Source organism: Berghia stephanieae, chromosome 3 (genome assembly GCF_034508935.2).
Source record: "Berghia stephanieae isolate SIO BIC M18660-M18661 chromosome 3, UCSD_Bste_1.3, whole genome shotgun sequence".
NCBI classification, from domain to species: Eukaryota; Metazoa; Mollusca; class Gastropoda; order Nudibranchia; family Aeolidiidae; genus Berghia; species Berghia stephanieae.
Window position 1 is genome coordinate 84,686,327 of NC_088362.1, and position 21,760 is coordinate 84,708,086.

At 34.0% G+C, this 21,760-nt stretch overlaps 1 protein-coding gene across 3 annotated transcripts; it reads right to left on the bottom strand.

Moving 5' to 3' along the window:
• Window positions 1-1,558: 1,558 nt before the first annotated feature.
• LOC144968668 (transcriptional enhancer factor TEF-1-like) lies at window positions 1,559-20,166 on the bottom strand. Of its 3 annotated transcripts, none has more exons than XM_078907234.1 (12): window positions 20,027-20,166; window positions 16,495-16,747; window positions 14,564-14,697; window positions 13,086-13,268; window positions 11,409-11,437; window positions 10,371-10,530; window positions 9,826-9,888; window positions 9,250-9,357; window positions 8,470-8,528; window positions 7,822-7,903; window positions 6,009-6,161; window positions 1,559-5,321 (listed from the first exon to the last, which is right to left on the bottom strand). In XM_078907234.1, exons 2-12 carry the CDS (start codon window positions 16,715-16,717, stop codon window positions 5,208-5,210), a joined length of 1,308 nt encoding a protein of 435 aa, XP_078763360.1. In that variant the 5' UTR covers window positions 16,718-16,747; window positions 20,027-20,166; the 3' UTR covers window positions 1,559-5,207. The 3 variants fall into 3 exon arrangements, with proteins under 3 accessions (XP_078763360.1, XP_078763358.1, XP_078763359.1); XM_078907232.1 differs by having other exon boundaries at window positions 14,558-14,697; XM_078907233.1 differs by lacking the exon at window positions 20,027-20,166 and adding an exon at window positions 19,518-19,608 and having other exon boundaries at window positions 14,558-14,697.
• Between the last annotated feature and the right edge of the window lie 1,594 nt (window positions 20,167-21,760).

The window sequence follows — 21,760 nt, forward strand, 5'->3', positions numbered from 1 at the left end:
AATGCATAATGCCAAAGACATCTGAATTGGCATAATTTTAGCAAGTGACTAATTCAACAAGTTGGTTAAAGCAATTGAAATGCTGAGGCATTTCTCAGCATTTCAGGCAGACCAAAAAAAACCCCAAAAGGTCAAATCCAAGCCAAGCAAATCAATCTTTAAATCCAAAATCCAACAAAACCTAAATGGAATTTTTTAAAACATCTCTTCAAATCAAGACATTAATTACTCTTCACATTGACTCAAGCTGACATTCTTAACACTTAATACATTTTGGCTGACATTTTTCAAGGTTGACTTTCAAAGTATAATTATTCGTGTAATAGTTATAAAATACAACATAATCCATTCATGACAATTAGACCAAATGTGAATGGCGTCATCAGTTCACTGGACGGGGTTACATACTACGTTGATGGATGTTCACTATTTGATGAAATCATTATAGCAATTATAAGGAGCATTAGATGAGAATCTTTCCTCGGTAAAAATCATCAAAGATATACTTACATTTCACTGAAAAAAGTAGGACAATTTTACATCAAGTAAACCCTATTCCCCCTCAATTAATTTTTTTTAAAGAGGAGCCTGCAATAAGTAAAACAAGTAGAACGACACAGAGGCATAGGCAGGAGTAAAAACCCGTTTAAGTGGGAAATGGTAAGGAATCTTGAGAAATGATTGTCCTATTCATTTGGAAAATTTGATACAAAATAACGTATTTTGGACATTTTGTGTGAACTCTATGGGCATCCTTGTAGATTTGATCTGTATGTAATTAAGAATATAGATCTTTAAAACCCTTTTTGACACAAAGAGCTACAGTGGTGGACAAATGGAATAAGTGTGTGTTCGTAGGTACCACTCAGGGTAAACATGCACCTTTAAAAACCAGAGAATTTTGTCACTGCCAATTCACTCCCTGTCAACAAAGAATGTTGTGGAACCCAAGAGGACTGCAAGGAAAGTTGAAGGTATGTAGAATAAATGAGATCCTTCATCAGGATCACTGCCAAATAGTAGAAGTATATCATCCTGCACACCGTGTACTTGGACAATTGGGTCAAAATGGTAACTCACATTTATTTGTTTCAGACAAATTGAGAAAAAAAGGAAAAAAAGAAATTGAACAAGTTAAAAAAACAAAACACACACACATGCAATGACATTCATAACAAAATCACCTTCAACATGAAATGTTTTCCATTTTTATATCTACAAAGATCTTAAAACTCATTAACCGATCGATAATGACATATTTTGATTTGTGCATAAATTGAAGTTCTTAAATCCCAAATACAATAGCGAACTGAAGCCATTCATAAAAATGCAATGACAAAATTACAAAGAATTTTCAGCAGCATAAGTTTTTGTAATTTTCCACTTCACAACCAAACTAAAGTGTTCCATATTGTTTTAAACAGACCTTAAGCGAGTAATTGTCATAAAACCATAGATTGCTTACGATATGGCATGATATTGCATAGTAAAATATCATTTTTAAAAAGACTATGAATTATCAAGTGCTACTTATTTTTATACAAGCATATAACTGACTGTTGGGGAGAAAAACCAATGATGTAAAGGTTTGAAAAGAAAGACAAGATTACTTGAATGAAGGGGTTAGTTCTATAACGTGCTCAAGTCCAGTTTGGCTGCTTCTAGAAGCGATTGACAACAGTGACCGTGCCAGCGATCTAGTAAATAAAATTGATAATAAATTCTACCAAACCAGGAAATTGTGATTAATGGCCTACAGGGAAAAAAATAAAATCAAAAGATCCACGGTATTTCAATGCCATCTTGATTTTAGACCAAACTGCACTTGGTCACCATATAGAACCCCTTTGAAAAGTTCACATCCAATCCGCTCCATAAAAATACTGCATTGATTTCCATTATAACAGGATTAGCAGCTCTTTTACAATTTCCTGGTATGATGGCTTTGCATTCTGTGTTTTTTGTTTGTTTGTTGCTTTAGGTCTCTTCCAACACAATTGAGGTTATATGAGAGACCGCTGAAACAAAAAAAAAACAAGCAATCTAACAAAAATAGTACAAATGTCAATCAAAATCATAACCTAAAGATATCATAAGCTAAATTATAAATAACCAAGAACAAACAGGCAGAGGATTTACAGGAAAAAAAATATCCCCTGTCAAAAATACAATCACAAACCAAAGAAGCAGGATAGGCTAGTAAAGAGAAGAAGAAACGACATCACTATCGGATCGTACACCCATGCGAACATCATAGGTATATGATTCAAGGGTGATGCTCCCATCCAACCACCCGCTTGCATTCTGTGGTCTTGTCTAAAAAACAAAAACAACACGGAGCAAGGATAGTCATTCAATGGGCAGGGCAATCGGAATTGCAAACTAGTCCAGCACTGTGGCCTTTGGACAGACAATCTGATCTAATTTATCAGATTTGGCTCCGATGTGAATGAGAATCTAGAAACAGGTAATGAGAGATTTTGTATGAATACAAAAAGTACCGTTTAGGGAGAATTTTAGGAAATAGAGGTTTGGTTCCATTTGACCTGCTAAAGGAATAAGCAGCAAAAACATTTATCTATTGTGTACATTTATATCATGCCAACGGTAAAATTATAAACTTCAAATAATTTTGGGACTACTTAAACTATTCTCAATTAATATTGTCAGATATGCAGAAAATACAACTTCTTCCTAGCATGCAATATACCTGGCAAGTAAGGCACACACTTGGGTGAGGGCCTCAACTGATAACGGTGAAAAAGAAAACCAACAGCAATTAATGACACTTTCTAAACTCACAAGAGGACGGGCAGAGAAAAGGCAAGACAAAAATTTGGCAAGCTAACAACAATCATAAGTATAAAATGATGAAGAAGAATATTATCATAAAAGCCCAGGACTCATAAAATAATGGACTTATTGCCATTCAATTTTGACTTTCCTGTTTCATTTGTCATGTAAGCAAGACACCAATAAACCATGTCCCCCTGCAACTGTAATAAAAGTATCAACAATAAATTGTGCTTCTAAATATTTGGTATAAACAGTTTTTGCACATTCCATAACGCATATCAAGTCACAAATACCATAAGCACACTGTCCCAAGAAATTCTAAAACAGAACAGTCTAATCATTCATTAAACCCATTTCCCAATCAATATAAAAGTCTTTGAAATCATGTCAACACCCATTTCCCATTCAATATAAGTGTTTGAAACAATCCCCACACCCATTTCCTATTCAATAAATGTGATTGAAACAATCTCAATACCCATTTTCCATTCAATCTCAACACCCATTTCTCGATCAATATATGTGTTTGAAGCACAACCACATTAAAAAATCATTACAACAATAATATAAGCAAAAGTGGGATTTTTAAAAATAGTATTAAAAAGAAGGAAAAATTATTAAGTAGCAGATCATTGAAGGAACACCTTATAGCTGTCCATTAAGAAAAAAAAAATAAAATAAATAAATGTTTTAAACAAATTTAACACCTGTTAGTTCAGCTCTCATAAAAAGAATGGTAAGAAGCAGTTCAAAATACTGTAACAGAAATTCTTAAAAGTAATGAACAAAAATGATAACAGCTTCAGAAAAGAACAAAATACCAATCACGGAGCATTTTGGGCTCAAAACCCTTCTTTGGCCAATAAGAAAAACATTAAAATCATTTAAAAAGTGTTTTTCTTATTGGCTGGTGAAGGGTTTTAAGCCCAAAATGTTTTGTTCTTTTTTGAAGCTGTTAAATTCACTTTTGTTTATTCCTTTTTACAGTCCGCAGGTCCTATCAGCTTATTTTCAAGCAGAAATTCTATGAACCAATAAGAAAAATATGACTTGACTCATGCAAATGAAATTGAAATTGAAACATACCAAACACATTTTTAATATGTTACCTGAATAACATCAAGTTATACCATCAAATCTTTCTTACCATATATCAATTATCAATTCTCCCAAATGAATAAAGACAGCATGAAACATGCCCAGCACCTTAGAAAATTGCTGACAATCAAAATGACACAATATATTCAATTAGAGAGTATGCAATAATTGAAATACGTTACTAGTTTAGTCAGTCCCTTGGCAGTTCCAAACTTTTTGATAAGCAAGACGCAATTTGAGATAAAGTCATTTTTCAAACTTTCTGTCACAATTGACAAGAAAACTTTCCATCTTTGACTGGATATGTCGTTTGTAACAATTTACATGCTATCACTATCACAAAATATTTCTGATGGTTATAAGCAGATATTTCATCTTCAATTCACTCTATTCACAAATTGTAATATAAGTCTCCAGATGTGTGAAAACTTAAGATTAAAAAAAAAAAGTAATTGACCCCCCTCAGCCAGTACAGAAAAAAGTCATGTGACGTTATATCTGACTTGCATGTGGACAAAATTTCCGTTAAATGGCAATAAATAATTTCTATATAAATCAATTTAGAGACAAAAGGTGCATTTCCCTTGGACTAATGAAGGAAAAATAAGAATAGAAGAAAAAAAAACAAAAAAAAACCAAAGCTATTTTGAATTAAGCTTGAGTGACTTGTTCCAAGCATAAAAAAACCCCAACAAATTTGTCACATTTTCTAGGGGGGAAAAAAGTAGGAGTGGTTATGGGTCAATATTTAAGTTTCAACAAAGAAAACAAGAATACGCTCCACCGTGAACAGATTTTAACCAAATAAATGCAAATGTAAGCTAAGAAAAAGAGCACAGGCTCATTAGTTTCATCTACATTCTATATTTTGAGAATCTTAAATGATATTTCACCTCTCAATTTTTTCCTGACATGCATCGACTTCCCTAGTTTTCCTCTCATTTAAATTCAGCGTACTGAGAATAGGGAATATTTCACTGCAACAACATTAAGAATCTGTTAAATGCTTATGTAGAAAGGCCTCCAAAATGAAAACAACAAACTAACAGATTAGTTTTGATCATTAAGATAATCCTGTGACACAGTAAACAATGCATTGCTGTTTGACACCTGTTGTCAACAGAGTTATTTATGTGAGGTCATGGGTCATGTGATCTCATGTATTTTGTAATGTGTAGACTTATCAAAACATGACTTTTTGCAACAACTCTCCACTATAGCGTGGAGTGAAAACAATTGAAGTGTTTATGACAAACACACAACACACACTTCCATGAAGAGGTAACACAGTAAAGTTCAACATGCTTGGTGAATCAGTCCTTGACTAGTTTATATATGTGGTGTTGTGCTCCATGCTCACTTGTTGACACTTCAAACACAAACGCGATACATAGAAGTGTTTCCTGTGTGTCACGATTTGTCACAACCTGAAAATAAATATAAAAACATGGATCCGTTAATAATAAATTGTATTGTTTTCCATTTGACCAACAATATTATCAAGAATCTTTAAAAATCCATATTTGATAAGGTGGGCCCTTTCTTGAATTAACATTAAAATGGCATCTGTTTTCATTACTGGAATTCACTTCCATCAGAGATTAGAAGTGAGGTATTTGGCACTATATAAATTTATTATATTATCATAATCGCTAAATATTTAAATTGAACTCCAACAACAACAACATTAATATCGCTCATTTTACATCTGAGAATGGTGACAGAATATGAGTAAAGAGCCTTCTCCAAGGAATCAACTTTAAGCTGTCTAAGTAGACTCAAATTCAAACCATAGAGACCTGCAGGTCAGAAGCTGAGTGTTGCACCATAAGTATATAAACAGATAAGTCTGTTGGTAACAGCAATTAGAGACTGTTTCATCAAACAGAAATGGTGAACATTTAAATCAGAATTGCAAACCATCAATTCAAAAAAAAAAAACATTCAAAGATTGATCAGGGTTTTTAAAAATTCTAAAAAGACAATGATTTGTAAATGTACACATACTTTCATACAGTTTTTAATAAAAAAATTTTTAAAAATAGAATAATAGCAAAGAAAATCTGATCCATTATGACTGGACCCATAAAAACAATGTGCTGAGATGCTCTAACCTGTAAAATGGTAAAGTTTTCCAGCACGCTATTCATCATGTACTTTTCTGGCAGATGTTTTAATTTGTGTATGAAATTGATCATGTACTCGCACATGGGAGACCGATGGATGCGATAGATGTATCGACCGTTTTCAACTCGGGCATATTCCGTCTGCAATAGAAAAATTACCAGCATGTAAAAAAACAAACAAAAAACATGCCATCATTATCAAATGAAAGAAGTCACCCCATTACTAAATAACTCAGCACCAAATACTTAAAGATCATGTAGTCCCTATCCAAAGCCAAACTAAATCACTTTTTTTGTACTCCAGTTGAAATTTAGCTAGCTTTGTTGCATAGCTGCCAACTCCAAATGAAGAAAAGGTGTAATTCTGACTGAAAAAAGGTGTAATTCTGACTGAAAACAGGTGTAATATTGAAAGAATTGTTCATCGTCTTCAATTGCTATTGGAAGATTCCTCTGCACAATAAATTTGGTAAAGGCTACTTCTGCCTTAAAATAACGCTTCTGGTTTGGCCTTCAGAAAACAAGATAAGCAGTAAGTGGATGATGAAAATGCAGCTTCCTTCCATTTTCAATGAGACAAGGTTCCCCTTGAAGAAACAATTGCTTAAATCACCCACCCGACCTTGATGATGACAAAAAGGTGTAATGTGGAACAAAAAAAAAGTATAAAAGTGTAATCTGATTTAAAAAGCTTTACGCCTTTTTGGCATACAGTTGGCATTAAAAATAGGAACATATCACACACCTTTTCTTTTAAAATATGTGTTGCTGAAAATATTCTTAAGGGGACAAATTCCCACATCTGATAGTAACCATGAAGGCAGCATTGAATTTTTCATTTCAGCTTTACCTGCGTTTTTCACAATTGTTTATTTTGACAAATAAAATTAACTCCTGTCTTTAATCGAGAGCCTTGAAATTAATAGATAATATACACAATGCATTTATCTAAAAAAAATTACACAAGCTTTTTTAATATATTAAAAAGTTTATCTATTTTGAATTCATTTTGTCCAGAAATTTGTCAATTTTATCGCTTTTTTTCACCCTTATGGAGTTAGAAATATATAAAGTCTGAATCTCAAAAAGCTTGTAATCTTTTAGATAACATAATAAGCTATCGATAAACTTATTTTTAATACTACTGGTCCATTAGTTTTTGAGCCTTTGTCTTTTTTTTAAAATGGTAAAAATGCAAGATGGCCACCAAAAAATGTCAACGTCTTTGGCAGCAGATGAATATTTTTTTATGTCCTGTTCATTTTTTTATCTTCTTGAATCACCAGTTGTTATATCATCATCCTCATCATAAACTGAAAACTTTATTTTAGCTACCACATTTATATATCAAATATTGTTTCATCTCTGTAAATTATGCCAATGCACACATAATTCATAAGATATATGACTACCAATAAAATTGCAATCTTAGCTTCATCAGTTAACAGATGATCAACAATACAGACATGCCATTAGCTTCTAATAATAAACTGTATTGTCTCTAAAAGGAAAAAAAACTTTGATGCAAGGTTCTCAACTAGTCTTCTTGATTTTAGCAGTCACCATTTTAAATTGCTACAGAAATTTATAAGAGTTAAATTTAGAAACTGATTGAAGTAAAATAAAGATACTTTTGGCATAAAATGTATGAGGTTGATGAAAACTCAGAAAATTCAAAGATTAAAACAACAAAAACAAAACGAAACAAAACAAAAATAATTAAAAAGAATAAAAGAAGATAAACACACACACACACACAGATATTTACATAAAAACACGTTCATATAAAAATTATACTTACCTCCACTTTCTCGACTACTTGTTTACCAAAAGAACACACTTTGGTGGAAACTTGAATCGTTAAGTTTTCACTGTTTTCATACCTGTTGAAGATCAATTGTTTACATCATATCAGCATTTAACACGTCATTAATATCACAAAAAAATTATTTCCATATGGTATGTAAATTACATACATAATTACTCCATATATCATGACAAACAGATGGCTATAACATACATACATTGGTGAAACAATGCATAACTTGAATCGTTAAGTTTTCATTGTTTTCATTAAAATGTTCTACTGTAAGTAAACATTTTAAAACAGGCAAAAAACTTTCCAAAAATCTTGAAATACAGTGGAAATGTACATATAGGAATAGTGTAAAATAGTGTAAAAACTCAAAATCAAAATAGCAGAAATCGGGCAGATACCATAAAACATAATCCATGATGATTTGTTTCTCCATTGATGTCATTTATCATATTCATTGACATTCCCTTAAAAATATATAATAATATAATAATATAAATATCAATCTAATTTTAGAAATATCTTTCTGTTATCCAGAGTTAGGAAACAAGGCAACCAAATCAGCAACTTCCAGATCAAATTAGGAGAGGTCAAGAAAATCACAGACTAATAAAACTAAAATAACTGACTTACTGACTGGTTACCCCATAAAATGCACCTCCTTCATCTTGGAGATTGGTGTTAATATCAGCCTGAAAAGAAAATTTAAAAATAATGAAAAGAATTAAACTGTTATGGAAAAGTTAAAATCTCAATATCTCAACACAACATCAACAGACCTGTGCAAGCAACTAACAAAAAGCTGTATATTTTGGGAGGTAAAGTGAATTTGAAGGGGGAGGGGATCTGTATCGGCCCAAAATGCATGGGTATTACCCAAGCAGGCAAAATCTCAGACTTAACATTTTTTATTTTATACGGTTTTACAGCGCTTATGAAACATTTCATTTCAATCCCAGTGAAAAGGAAGAAAGTGGGACAGTCGAAATTTCTAGATTTACAAATGAAAGTGAATGAGAAAAAGTAAGACAAATGAGAATGGTTCAAATAGGGAACAGAAGTAGATTCCAAGAGCATGCCATCATTGTACTTTGTTTGAGGTCGCTTAAAAGTCTCATCCAGACACCAGCACAGGATCCCACTAAGAAGAGTACAATCAAACGTTTACAAGAGATATGTTCAAAACAAAAAATACAACTATCATTACATAATTTTACAAGGTAAAAAAATAGCATCTCCCAAAACTAACACTATACATTTGACGTAATTTGGAAATTCAATGCTTTATCCACTAGGCCATCCCACCCTCACTTCACCTTAAACTTCCTAGATTTCATGTGAGCTGTGGAGAAAATCAACAACTTGGTTTAAACACAAATTTGAGTTTTTGTGTGTTTGTGAAAATAAACTTACCCAAAATTTGACAAGAAAAAAAGCCTGGGCAGGCCCTTTATCATATAATTCTTTCAAGCCACCCTTCTTTTCAGGGAATTTGTCATAAATCTGTCGGATATCAACAGCCTGGAAAAAAAAGCAAGAAAACAAGTAATACAATGCCTTGACTATTGGTTAATATTATTAAAGAATATTTTTTTTTAATATTAAGGGGGGGGGGGGGGATTCAGACTTTACTGCTGACTGCATTGTCATTGGCTCAAAGCAGGATAGTTGCATTTTCATTGGCTGTCATTTTACCTCACAGTGGGACACTTACATTTTTATTGGCTGTTATTTTACCTCACAGTAGGATATGTTAGCCAATTATAAATTGTATTCTTGTTTTTTAGGCCAATTATTGTCAATATCAATATATCGCTTTGTTGATGTTACCATCTTCTGGTATAATTTATGTCAAAATTGTGATCATTATTTTCTATCTGCTCAGCACTGTGGTATTTTTATCCTTTTGCACCGCTCATGCATTGAGAGGATGAATAAGTAAGAAAACCTGTATACAATAACATAGTCAATCCTCAAAATGGTACCTACCTCTAACAGAGGGTCGTTGTAAGTTGGTGTTGATCCTATGTGAACAAACAGATGCTTGTGATACTGAAAGAGATACACAACATAAATTATTTATCATTCCACATTCAATATAATGACAAAAAAACAAACCTAACACCTAAAAATAAGACAGAATAAGTTGTGGCATCATTAAAGTGTTTCAGTATGATATACAACAACAACAACAACAAAGAAAGTCATAAAAGATAAACCAAAAACAAGAAAATTTGATTTAGGGGCATAGAAGAGATGGCAAAGCTAAAGACTCCATTGGTCAAGAGGCCCGTGTATTATTTCCAAAATCACGAGAACTATAAAAAAATTTTAATTTCAAAAAGATAGTTCAAATAGTTGATAAGTTCCTGTCATTTTGGTCCCACAAAATAAGATATAAATCTTTTAAATTAGTCGAATAACGTACAAACCCACAGACATTAAAGATTATGAATTGATCCAACCTAAAGCTACAGTTGTGCACATACCCTACTGGCAATGAATATTATGATCTAGTCGAGCAGCATACATACCCCACTGACAGACTCTGGATCTCTGTGTTGTTCTAGGAAGGCAGTAAATTCCACCAGACGTAGTTTGGGACCAGCAATTGAACGACCTTGCCATGGAGGGGGACCCATCTCATTTGAAACAGGTGACTGTAAACCGTAGCCTGATGAAAAAGGCTTCACACTGGTTGAAGAAGATGTGAAATCAAAAATTTAATAAATTACCTACCAAAAACATCCCCATTATGTTTCATTTATTTATAGACATATATTCAAGTATGTAGATGCTAAAAAACTTTTAAAACCAAAAAATTGTGAGCTTTCATATTCATAGCCACTAAAAGTGGCTCCGAAGCCAATAGCAACACTTAGCATGCAAGACAAGACACAGAGCTAGTAAAGCGCTTTTATAATTATTTTTACAGATACAATGCTGTTACATCTGAGTAGAAGTAAAGTGAATGTGAAGAAAGAATCTTTTCCAACGACTCATGTTTTGCTTTCACACCGAGACTTGAACCAGAAACATAAAGGCAATACCACAAAACTAGGAGAGTTAAACTGAATGTATTAAGGTTGAAAAAAAAAGTTAAAATGAAGAATGGAATAAAAGAAAGGATAAACTGAATGGGATTTTAGAGCTGTTAACAAAATAGAATTGCAAACCTTCCAAAAAGAAAGCAGGTTTGATGCTTTTTTGAATTTTTTTATTTTTTGAGTAGCATATTTTTAGGGACAAAGCTCAAGTGTTGTTTAGTTTGATGATCACATATCCATTTCGGTTTAAAATAACCATAGTTTTACCAGTTTTGATATTCATAATTTTTGACTTCAATATCCGAATTTGGGTGAAAAAAAAATCTGAATTTGGGTGCATGAAAATCAGAATGTGGGTGAAAACAAAATCCAAAATGTTCAAATTTTGACTACCAAAAAAATTCTGTAGACACCAATAAAAAGATGGGGTATGATTAAATCTTTATCTATCATATCAAAATCTGACATCTTCGCTTTGACTGTAACTCTAGTAGTAAAACATGAAATATAAAAATGATCACTTACTCTCCTTGTGATAAACCGGGTTGCCAAATCTAGAGAGAAGAAAAAGAAATCAAAATATCGAAATGTTTTAATAAATAAATATTTTAAAACAAAATCAAATCTTCTCCAGGAAATATCTTAAAATACAAAAAAAAAAAAACCAAAAAAAAACCAGCCTTGCAAATCGTCCAACTCCAAGAACATTTGGTTATCTAATTTTGGGCCTAATCTTAAAAAGGATATAATCACATAAAAATAAACCCCTTTGGCATATCTAAGATATAGTCTGAACACACCATAAGTTGAACAAAAGGTTTATTGGAAAGTTGATTTTCTGACAGGACCTCAGGAATCTTTCCTTTCTATAGTCAAAAGAAGAAAATTGTCTTGGTTTGGCCATATTTCTCACCATGAGACATCTGCAAAAAGCAGTAAGCAAGGAAACTTGAAGGAATGCAAAGGGAGAGGATGACAAACAAAGTGCAGGATGGACAATGTAAAGGAATGGACAAGGAGGAAGGATAGTTCAACGTTAATGAGGAAAGCTCAGGACAGATCGGGATGGAGGGCCTTTCTGCAAAATCATCTCTCATGTCTCCCCTCCAACCACCCCGGTCAGGAGAGTGAGGTGAGGTAATTTTGGGCCAAGATCAATCCTCAACCAAAGACAAATCATGTCTATAAATATTGGGTAAAACTATCCAATGCTCAATTTTGACTAATGTGGTCACTGTTAATGCAGAGCTGCCAACCCCATCTGATTAGAATGTGTACAATGGGACCTCAAAATGGGGGAGATTTCATAAAAATGGGTACAATCCTGAAATCGACGGAAACTAACCATTGTGAAAGTAAGAGGAAGGTATACTATCATAAAGTCACACCGCACAAGCTCAATTGCAGCAACAATGATGTTCCCAAGACTATAATCCAATCTTCTCAGAATTCTACCTCCCAGCATGAAGATCATAATTGGTCAAAAAATATATGAATATCCACTTGGTCACCAAGGTTTCTCAATAGGCTCGTAATAATATGACTAACATCGTACATTGAAAATGGGTACAATCTTGGGGGAAATGCGTACAAGCGTACAATCGCTGAAAATGCTACAATTCTGCAATTTTTGCTGTAGTTGGCAGCTCTGTTAATGTCCATTTGACCATAATGTCCTCAATAATAATAAAAAAATCTCCTGCTTAGTTGGGTTTCCCTGAGTTGAACAGTTCGAGACTGCAGCCATTGATATGCATATTAATCATGCAATGACTTGACCTGTTCATATCAAATCAAATAAACAAATAAAAACAGATACATACAGCATTTCCATGGGTTAACCATGAATGCGCTTCACAATGTGTTATTTATACCCTGAACAGGCCATGTGGACCCATGTTTTCATTTCATGCCTGAGGTGTCCTTTTTGTACTAACACTAACACTATTACAATACCAGTCACTGCCTGTAACAAGGTACTCATTCACACCTGAGTCAAGTGTTGTAATATGTGTAAAGTGCCTTACCCAAGAATACAACATCGGGACTAACGTTTCCATGATCACTGTCACCCATCTGGCCACTTTCACACCAAGCTCTGCTTGACTTTGTAATAAGTTTTTTAAAAAATAATTAATAAAAAATTACAAAAAATAAAAAAATAAAAAAGAAAGATCTATATCTAGCTGTTGAAATACTTACAGCAGGAGGGGCACCAGGGTAAGGTGGTCTGACAGGCCCTGTGGCCATGCCTGGTGGAAGGGCCCCAAGACTTCCTGCCAGGGCCTTGTTGTGGATAGCACTGGCTGATACAATCTGGGCAGACGACATAGACGCCATTTGCTGAAGGGCTTTGTCTCTGGCTGCCTGGTCTTGGAGATTACTCTGGTAATGGTAAAACAAAATACAAGTCATGTGACTGCCTCTCAAGGGTTTTAATGATTAAGGCTAAGCCTAATCCAGATCTAACCAACATGGCCATTTCTTCTGGCCTGCAAGATATGAAAAAATAAAATAGAATCCGCAAAACTGCATTATTATGAAGTCTTTTTCATCTTCAGTGAGCGAAACAATAAAAGTCAAATCAAAATTAGAAAAATAACAAATAAAGAACGTTTTCATCTGCACTGCAAGAGTTTTCTAAAACAAAAAAAATTGTTAGTGAAATACAACAGATTATTAGACAAAGCAATGGGATGGGATTTTCGAGGGGTGCTTTTAGTAGTAAAAATTCTGTTCTATGACATCAGTGGGTAATTGCTGTGGGTTGTCAGGCAGTTAATTATTGTATCATAAAATAATGTCCACATGCTTTAAAACCCCTTCATAAGGTGGGAGCTAAAGCATGCCACACAAAAAATTTGCATACGATATTTCTATTGAGACACACACAAAATGGCAACTATATATTAAGTTATTTTGACAGCTTTCATCAATTTCTTGTAGGTTGGATAGGTTGTAGGTTCCGGGTTGGATAAAGTAAAATAAGTCAAATGCTGACAGTTTTAGATCCCCCCCCCCCCCCCCAAAAAAAAAAAAAAAAAAAGAAAAAGAAAATTAGAATAGCAGAAAAAGCTTATCAAAAAGATCGAAAAAATGTGGACAAAGTTTGTGCTTTGCACTATTTCAGCCCTTCAAAATGTCAAAACTGCTTTACACTTGGTGGCAGACTCCCAATTTTTGTATTACACTTCATAACCCAAGAAACTTATGAAAACCAAATCAGTCCATAGTTTTTCAAAATGACTTAATTTAATGTTACTGGGCCAATTGTTAACACACAAAAAACTTTAAGAACCACCCCATGTCTAAAATTCAAGATAAAAAAACTACATTAATCCAAGAGACATAATTACTATTTTCAATCACACAACTTTCTCTTTTGAAATATTTTACAATAAATAAAATGTTATCTAATATAATAATAAATCCACTTTTCATGATTAAGTCACTTTTCCTACATAATTTTGCTTTGAAAATTTGGAGTTTGCATCCTACCTGAAAAAAATGAATATTATCAGATTAGAAAATAGAACTGCTTGAATGGCAGGTGATCACCAGGATTGAAAGAAACCTTTGCTTTTGCAGCGATTAGAATTTTAAAGTTTAAATAAGGTAGCCATGTTAGAATTTAATCTGTGACAATATAGGAGTAAAAAAGGGGTTCCACTCACACTTACGGTGACCTTGAACTGTGCTTGGATCTCTTTGGCTTTTCTTCTGGCAAGCACCTGAATGTGACTCGATACTTGTTTTCTTGTTCTTGTTTTGCCTGTCCTCAACTTGATGTACCTAGCTATCAGCTCATTCCGGCCTGCAGATTTATATAAATGACATGTACAAAAGTCAATTTAAATTACAAATAAAGTAACTTTTGAGTACAAGGCAAAGACCATAGCCCTGTACAGGGATGTCAATTTAAAATTTAGCTCACAGGGACATGGGATGGTATTTGACATTGTGGTGGTTGTAGTAGTAGCGGTAATGATATTGATATGTTGGTGGTGGTTGTAGTATTGGTGGTAGTGAAATGATGTGGTGGTTGTTGTTATAGTAATTGTGGTAGTGATGATGACGAGGTGGTGGCAGTTGTAGTAGTAGTGGTAGCAATGGTATGGTGGTTGTGGTTGTAATATTAGTAGGGTTAGTGAAGATGATGATGTGGTGGTGATGGTGGTGGTTGTAGTAGTAGTGATGGTGTAATGGTGATGGTTGTGGCAGTGGTAATGATAACATTATGTTGATGATAGTTGCAGTGATGGTAATAGTGTTGGTGAGGATTATGATGTGGGGATGTTTGCAGTAGTGATGGTTCTGATGTTGATAAAGGAGTTGGGAGTTGTAGCAGTAAAAATGTTGTTGTGATGTTGGTGATGACACTTGAAGTGGTGGAGGCTATCCTTGGAACAATAGGACCTCATCGGAATTTAACAAAAGTTGCCCGTAACTTGGAATATTTTGGTCCAGACCAGATTAATTTCAAGTGAAACCAGAGTTTTGACATCTCTATCCTCTACCAAGCTGTTAAGCTTCAATAAGTAACATAAGACAAACGATTTTTGTTGATATTTCTGGTCTCCCTTTTATCAAAAAATGATTAACATGTAACAAAACTGGAACATTTGGAAGGACCAAAGAAAAAAAAGGTCTTAAAAAATAAATAAATAAACGCTCAAGACATTCAAGCACAGAATATCTTATATGTATTTTTCCTTTTTCTTAAAAGGATCCCTATATTTTAAAATAGAGAATGCTACAGTCTGGGCATCATTCAATCTATACTAATTGTTTAACTTCGAACAGTTTGATCTAAATGTCATCAAGTGAAATGTCTGATTCATAATTTTACAAGTAATAGCTGTAAAATCTCATTGCAGCCCATGCGAGAAGCTGGGCCCCAAATGCATATCATTAATTTGACATATAAAATTGCAATAATATCTTTTTAAACTTTCATTCTGGTCTAATATTTTTTCTTACCAATGGCATCATTAACTGTGATAATATAATCAAAAGCATTACATATAAATGGAATGTAACCAAGTAAACAATATTAATCATCTGTTTTCTGATTTAATCACAACTACTGTTATAGAAACATGCCACCATACTTATGCATGCCATTTGTTCATTATAAATTTCAAAATCAAGAACTATAATCTTTCAAAACTGTTTTATTAGATGCTAAATTGATGGTTATGGGCAATTGCATTAGAGCAACTTTCGCCGAAGCACAACATGATTATACAATAATATAATATATACTTGTTTGATTTGATAAAACGTAAAAATTTAGGATTATATGCACTCATACATACAAATATAAAAAACAAACACCCCTCCCCCCCCCCCCCCCTCTCCTTCCTGAAAAAAGCATTTTTTTAAAAAGTGTTGTCGAACATTATCTGATTTATACAGACAATAAAACTTGGCTCTGGTATAGGTTTATTCATGTTTGTGACCAATCGCCTCAAGCCTCACAAACATAAAAACAAAACCCTAATCTCATATTTTTAACCATAAATTCAATTTTTAGCATCTAACCTACCCCGACATAATACTGTTTAGAGGCAATGAGTCATCGCCATATCTAATTTCGCCAAGAACTCACCATACATTTTTCCTTCATCTGATAAAATGATTTTTCGTCTTCCACATGGTGGATAAATGGCCAAGGCTTCTTGAAAGCTTTGTTCGATATCAGGACTCCAGACCCCTTCGGCATCGGACAGCTCATCACCGGAACCACCTTTGCCATCACTGCAGTTGCTGAGATTGTCGTGTGCATTGGGGTTGGGATTTTCCCCTGCTGTGCTGTTCCATGCTGATGACATCACAGTATATTAAATAATTCCACCATTCGCCTGAAACAAATTTTGAGGAAATAAAATATTATATAATGTACATTTCTGGAGTACATTCCCACAATTTTACCATATGTAATCAGAGCTGCAAATCTTAATTCTAGACAAAAAAAAAAGGTAAAATTTAGGGAAATAAAGATGTAATGTAAACATGTATTCATTTCTCTCATTTAAGAATTTTGAAAATAGTGAATTGTAAAGAACTCTTAAAGATAAGAAATTTAAAAAGCGTTATTTTGGATTTTTATAATTGTAAAGGTAAGGAAATATAGTACCAGTACCAAACAAACCACGAGTGTTATAAATAAAACATGTTTAAAGCGGATCGGAAGGTCCTGGGTTCGAGCTTCGCTCGGCGCATAGTTGAGTCCTTGGAAAAGACTCTTTACTCACATTCTCTCACCCTACTCAGGTGTAAATGAGTACCTGACCGTCAACAGCGTTGTCTCTGTCCGAAAAAAAAATTGTAATATCGCCTAACAGGCGTCATGTCTCCTTCTACTTGTTACATGTTGCTGTTGGTCAGGGCCCCTTTGTAAAGCGCTTAGAGCACATTTAGTGGATATTGCACTATATAAAATCTCTAGGTTTAAGAGTATTAAAATTTTAAAACAAACTCTTAAACTTTAAGTATTAGAAACTACAAATAAAAATTGAAATGGTGAAAATTGATCCTGATGTCAAAAACATAAAATTTAGAAAAATATTTAATTGGAAAAAGCATACATTTGCCTGTTTTTGTAGCTGGAATTTTTGCTGACTGGTCCTTACAAAATTAGACACAAATCACTACATACATTTTTTTCTCTACTGACAGTCTCATACTAGCTATCAGTGCCCACAGCCCATTACCCATTTACAACCGAGCCAATTTATATTTGGGGTAATTTATGTATGCCCAAGACGAACCACCAGGGCCTTAGTGGTTGTCAACACTGTAACAGACTTCACACTCACAAGGAAGAATGACAAAAGACATTCAACTTTTATGTCATGGTACATGGCTGAGGGGCTAGAGTTCAGCTGTATCAGGTTAAAAGTAAGTAAGTCATAATTGATGACCAATCACACTGAACACAAAATGACAATGACATACACGACAATAAAACATAGTACCACTCCACCATCAAAGTCAACACATATATTGTTGTAATTGTACAAGTAGCTTTTGGGCTGTGACAGAGAGTTAGTTGCGCATGTCCGATTTAATGTCAGGAAAACGATATTTTAATTTACAAAAGTAAATTTCAAAAACTCAAACAGCTAATGTTTGGTTTATGTGAACTGACTGATATAAAATAACACTGATATGATTTTGGTACGGTTAAACTCCCAAACTTCAAACTATTTCTCTTCCCATTCATTTTGTTTTCAATCATATTGATTAACTTAGTTGAACTAAGTCATGATCAGCAACATTTTATAGTGTCGATTTATATATTATTATTTGCCTACATTCTTATCAGGAAATCTAATGAAAAACTGCATCTTGCATCCATCCATCGCTGTTCTAAATTGTCACATGACACACAAAAAGAGATATTCTAATTATCTCAAATGTATATATGTTGAACTTTGCATTTTTTTTCTGGGGAACTGGATCTGATTTGATAATTTCTCACATACCAACACATCATCGTACCAAATTTAATTTTCTTACAGCACATATATTATATTCTATTCCTGATCTGTGTTAGTTAAAGTTAAAAGTTTCAGTTGTGTTGGAACAATATGCATTCCCTTTTAACAAAATACAATTATTTTTTTTTACACAAGTTTTATGCTTTTGAAAATAAATTTAATTTTCAACATCTAAATCACCCAGACTTACACCGTTTGAGGGGATGGGTCATATATAAGACATCATATATATATATATATATATATATATATATATATATATATATATATATATATATATATATATATTATTATTATTATTATTATTATTTGTAGGTCACATCATTGGCCCAAGACAGGAGAGAATTAGAAAATCCTATCCAATAATCTAACAAAGATAGAAAAGAAATGGAATTGATAATCTAAACAGGATCTAGGAGAGTGGCTTAGTGACACAAAACTATAAACTATAAACGTTCAATTTATTAAGTTTCTATTTCACTGTAGTAAATGACGTTGTGTTATGTCCTGCCCTGCATGTATTTGTTTACAAGTCTGATAATCCTAACTATCATCTCATTGTTACAGTGAAAGTACCCTAAAACCAACAAGAAATATTGTTTATAACAATGATTTTTAAATGCCCATAATTGTGTTTTGGTAATATCAAACCTGCAAACATGTGCAAGTTGAAGTAGAGTATTTCCATTTGTCGCAAACTGGCTCTACTAACTCTTTCCCTTTTGAAAGGTGACATTCTACCCAACTTACTTTACTTCGATTTAATAATGTAGCTTCAGCCCTGAAGCTACGTACAAAATCAAAAAGTAAATGTTTGAAGAACATAAAAACCAACAAAACAAAAAAGTCTACTCAACCTAAAGCCAACTTCATTAAAATTTCAGACGCAAATTAAAATTCTCTCTGCCACTGCCACGCCCCCTTTATGTTAGAGAACAACAAACTGAAAGCAAAGTATTAACAAATAATCTAATCATTCAGGTCTGATTTCAAATTTTAGGAGTCAACATTTACGCCAGTCAGGTAAATCCATTTTCTCTTCAATGTCAATTAACAATCTTAGAGACTCAGGTGTGTATTTGTATTGTGAGTGTATGTGTGTGCACTTGTTGTGTGTGTAGCCTCTCACCTGTTACTGTTAACAAGCTGAGATATTACAATTTTCATGGTAAATGCCGTAAACACATCAGGAATGTTAATAACTATCTGATTTGATACTGTCTTAAAACCAAAATCCATCTCACAAAATTACGGAGTTCGTAATGTTTACAAACTGTATGACTAATCTGTGCTCCTCGCGAATCACAAAACCGGAACTGATGCACTGTGAGAGCAGCCATATTCTAAGCTCTATCGAGGGCTTTCGAGTTTCCCAACAACACAAACGAAATCAAACATAAGAAAGAAAATGAAACGCAACTTGAAACAAATACAGAAAGTAACCGACACTAAAAGGGTAATATAAACTCTATGGCACCGATGACCAGCTAGGTGTTACATCCGGAAGTTCGATCTACAAGAATGACAAGTATTTCAGAGATTCAAACCTCGCGAAAACATAGATGTCATACCCATGCATGATTAGGCTAAGAAACAAACGACTGGGCACAATTAAGGATTCTAATCTTTAATACTTACATATAGACACCGTCCTAACGTCTTCTTATAACTTTTAAACAAGTTTCATGAAAAGTTTAAGTTCTGGAACTTTGTCGATGGTATGCTAGGTATGGCACAAAGAATCCAGACAACGTAGATAACCACTGCGCAATATTGTGCGCAAGTATTCTGTAACCGGACGTGTGTATTGGTTTGGTCAAGCGGCGGGTTGTGTAAACAAAATTTAAAACTTTTATAAAACAGAATTGAAATGCCAAACAATGTGAAAAACTACAATTTCACGAGCTGATCCAGTTACTAATACATAATTATTCAGCTAAGTATCTGTCTAAAAACATGTAAAGCTGATACACAAATCACATGTTCGCCATTACATACACCTCCCTCTAATAAAACTTTCCTCACCTTGCTGTTCCAGCTTCCTCCCGGTTCACACACCTGCTGCAGTAAAAGCAGTATTAAGTTACTGTTGCTGCTGCTTCTACTACTACTACTACTACTACTACTACTACTACTACTACTACTACTACTACTACTACTACTACTACTACTACTACTACTACTACTACTACTTGATTGGGTGGGATCTTGTGTGTGTTTGTCTATGTGTGTGTGTGTACAATGTGTGTGTGTGTATGTGTAGAGCTTAGAAGAATGAGTCAGACATGGCACAACACACAGCGATTGACACCGATAAAAGAACTTAACTTCTTCTGCCACTTCATCAATAACTTTCTTTGGCCGGGGATGGGGGTGGGGGCCTCAGAGAGAGAGAGAGAGAGAGAGAGAGAGAGAGAGAGAGAGAGAGAGAGAGAGAGAGAGAGAGACTTGTAAGATTATACTAAGTTTCATGCTTTGTTGCATTTTTAAAAATATGTCACACATTGGGACCGTGTGTTATTGATTTGCTTTTTTTGGTTTTTGTTTATTGCTCTGGGGGGGGGGGGGGGGGTATCATGGATTCTATAGCGTAAGACGGGCAAAAACAATTGGTATATCGTAAAGTACTTTCCGCCGAATCTAACAGCCCCAGCTACCCAATCACTGCTGGATGGACAGGGGTTTCAGAAGAAAAAAAAACCAAACTCTTGACTTCACCGGGAATCGATTATGGTTCATTTGCTTTGTGAAGCAAGTGCTCTACTAACTGAGCTATCGGAGTCCCAAAACATAACCAATGTAGAAAATAAACATTTAACATTTCCTAAATTTGATGATAAACTCAATTTCCATTATTAGAAAATAAACATTTAACATTTCCTACATTTGATGATAAACTCAATTTCCATTATCAAGTTCATTCCGATATTACACCATCAATATGGCTTGGTGGCTCAGCCGTACGGTGTCTCGTCCTGTCACACGAGTCAAGCGGTATTAAGCATGGTCAGTGGCCGGATTGGTGACAGTGGTTGTTGTCAATTCTAGAAACGACGTTGGGCCCTTGAGTAAGTCACTAAAATAACACATTACCCCATTTGACCCAGGTGTGAATGACTACCTTGTTAAAGGGAGTGACGGATATTGTAAGAATGTTAGTACAAAATAGTAGAGAGAGGTGGGGGGCTACCTGAAGCCTTGGATCGTGAAACTACTAAGGAAAGAGTGATAATGTAGAGGCTTCGGATAGGAACATTACAGACAATGGACGTTTCGGGTACAAACCCTTCGTCAGCACAACAATAAACAAATGAACGTGTAAAACAAATAATATAAAATGCAGTATAACTTGTATCGTCTGTACTCAATGGT

Excerpts from the sequence above, each read along its gene's own strand:
- LOC144968668 (XM_078907232.1), bottom strand. The coding sequence starts at position 16,717 with ATGTCATCAGCATGGAACAGCACAGCAGGGGAAAATCCCAACCCCAAT. Across the intron at positions 13,269-14,557 it reads AGTTCAAGGTCACCGTAAGT|AGTAATCTCCAAGACCAGGC; the intron begins GTGAGTGGAACC and ends TACCATTACCAG. Across the intron at positions 5,322-6,008 it reads AAAACTTTACCATTTTACAG|GTTGTGACAAATCGTGACAC; the intron begins GTTAGAGCATCT and ends ATTTATTTTCAG.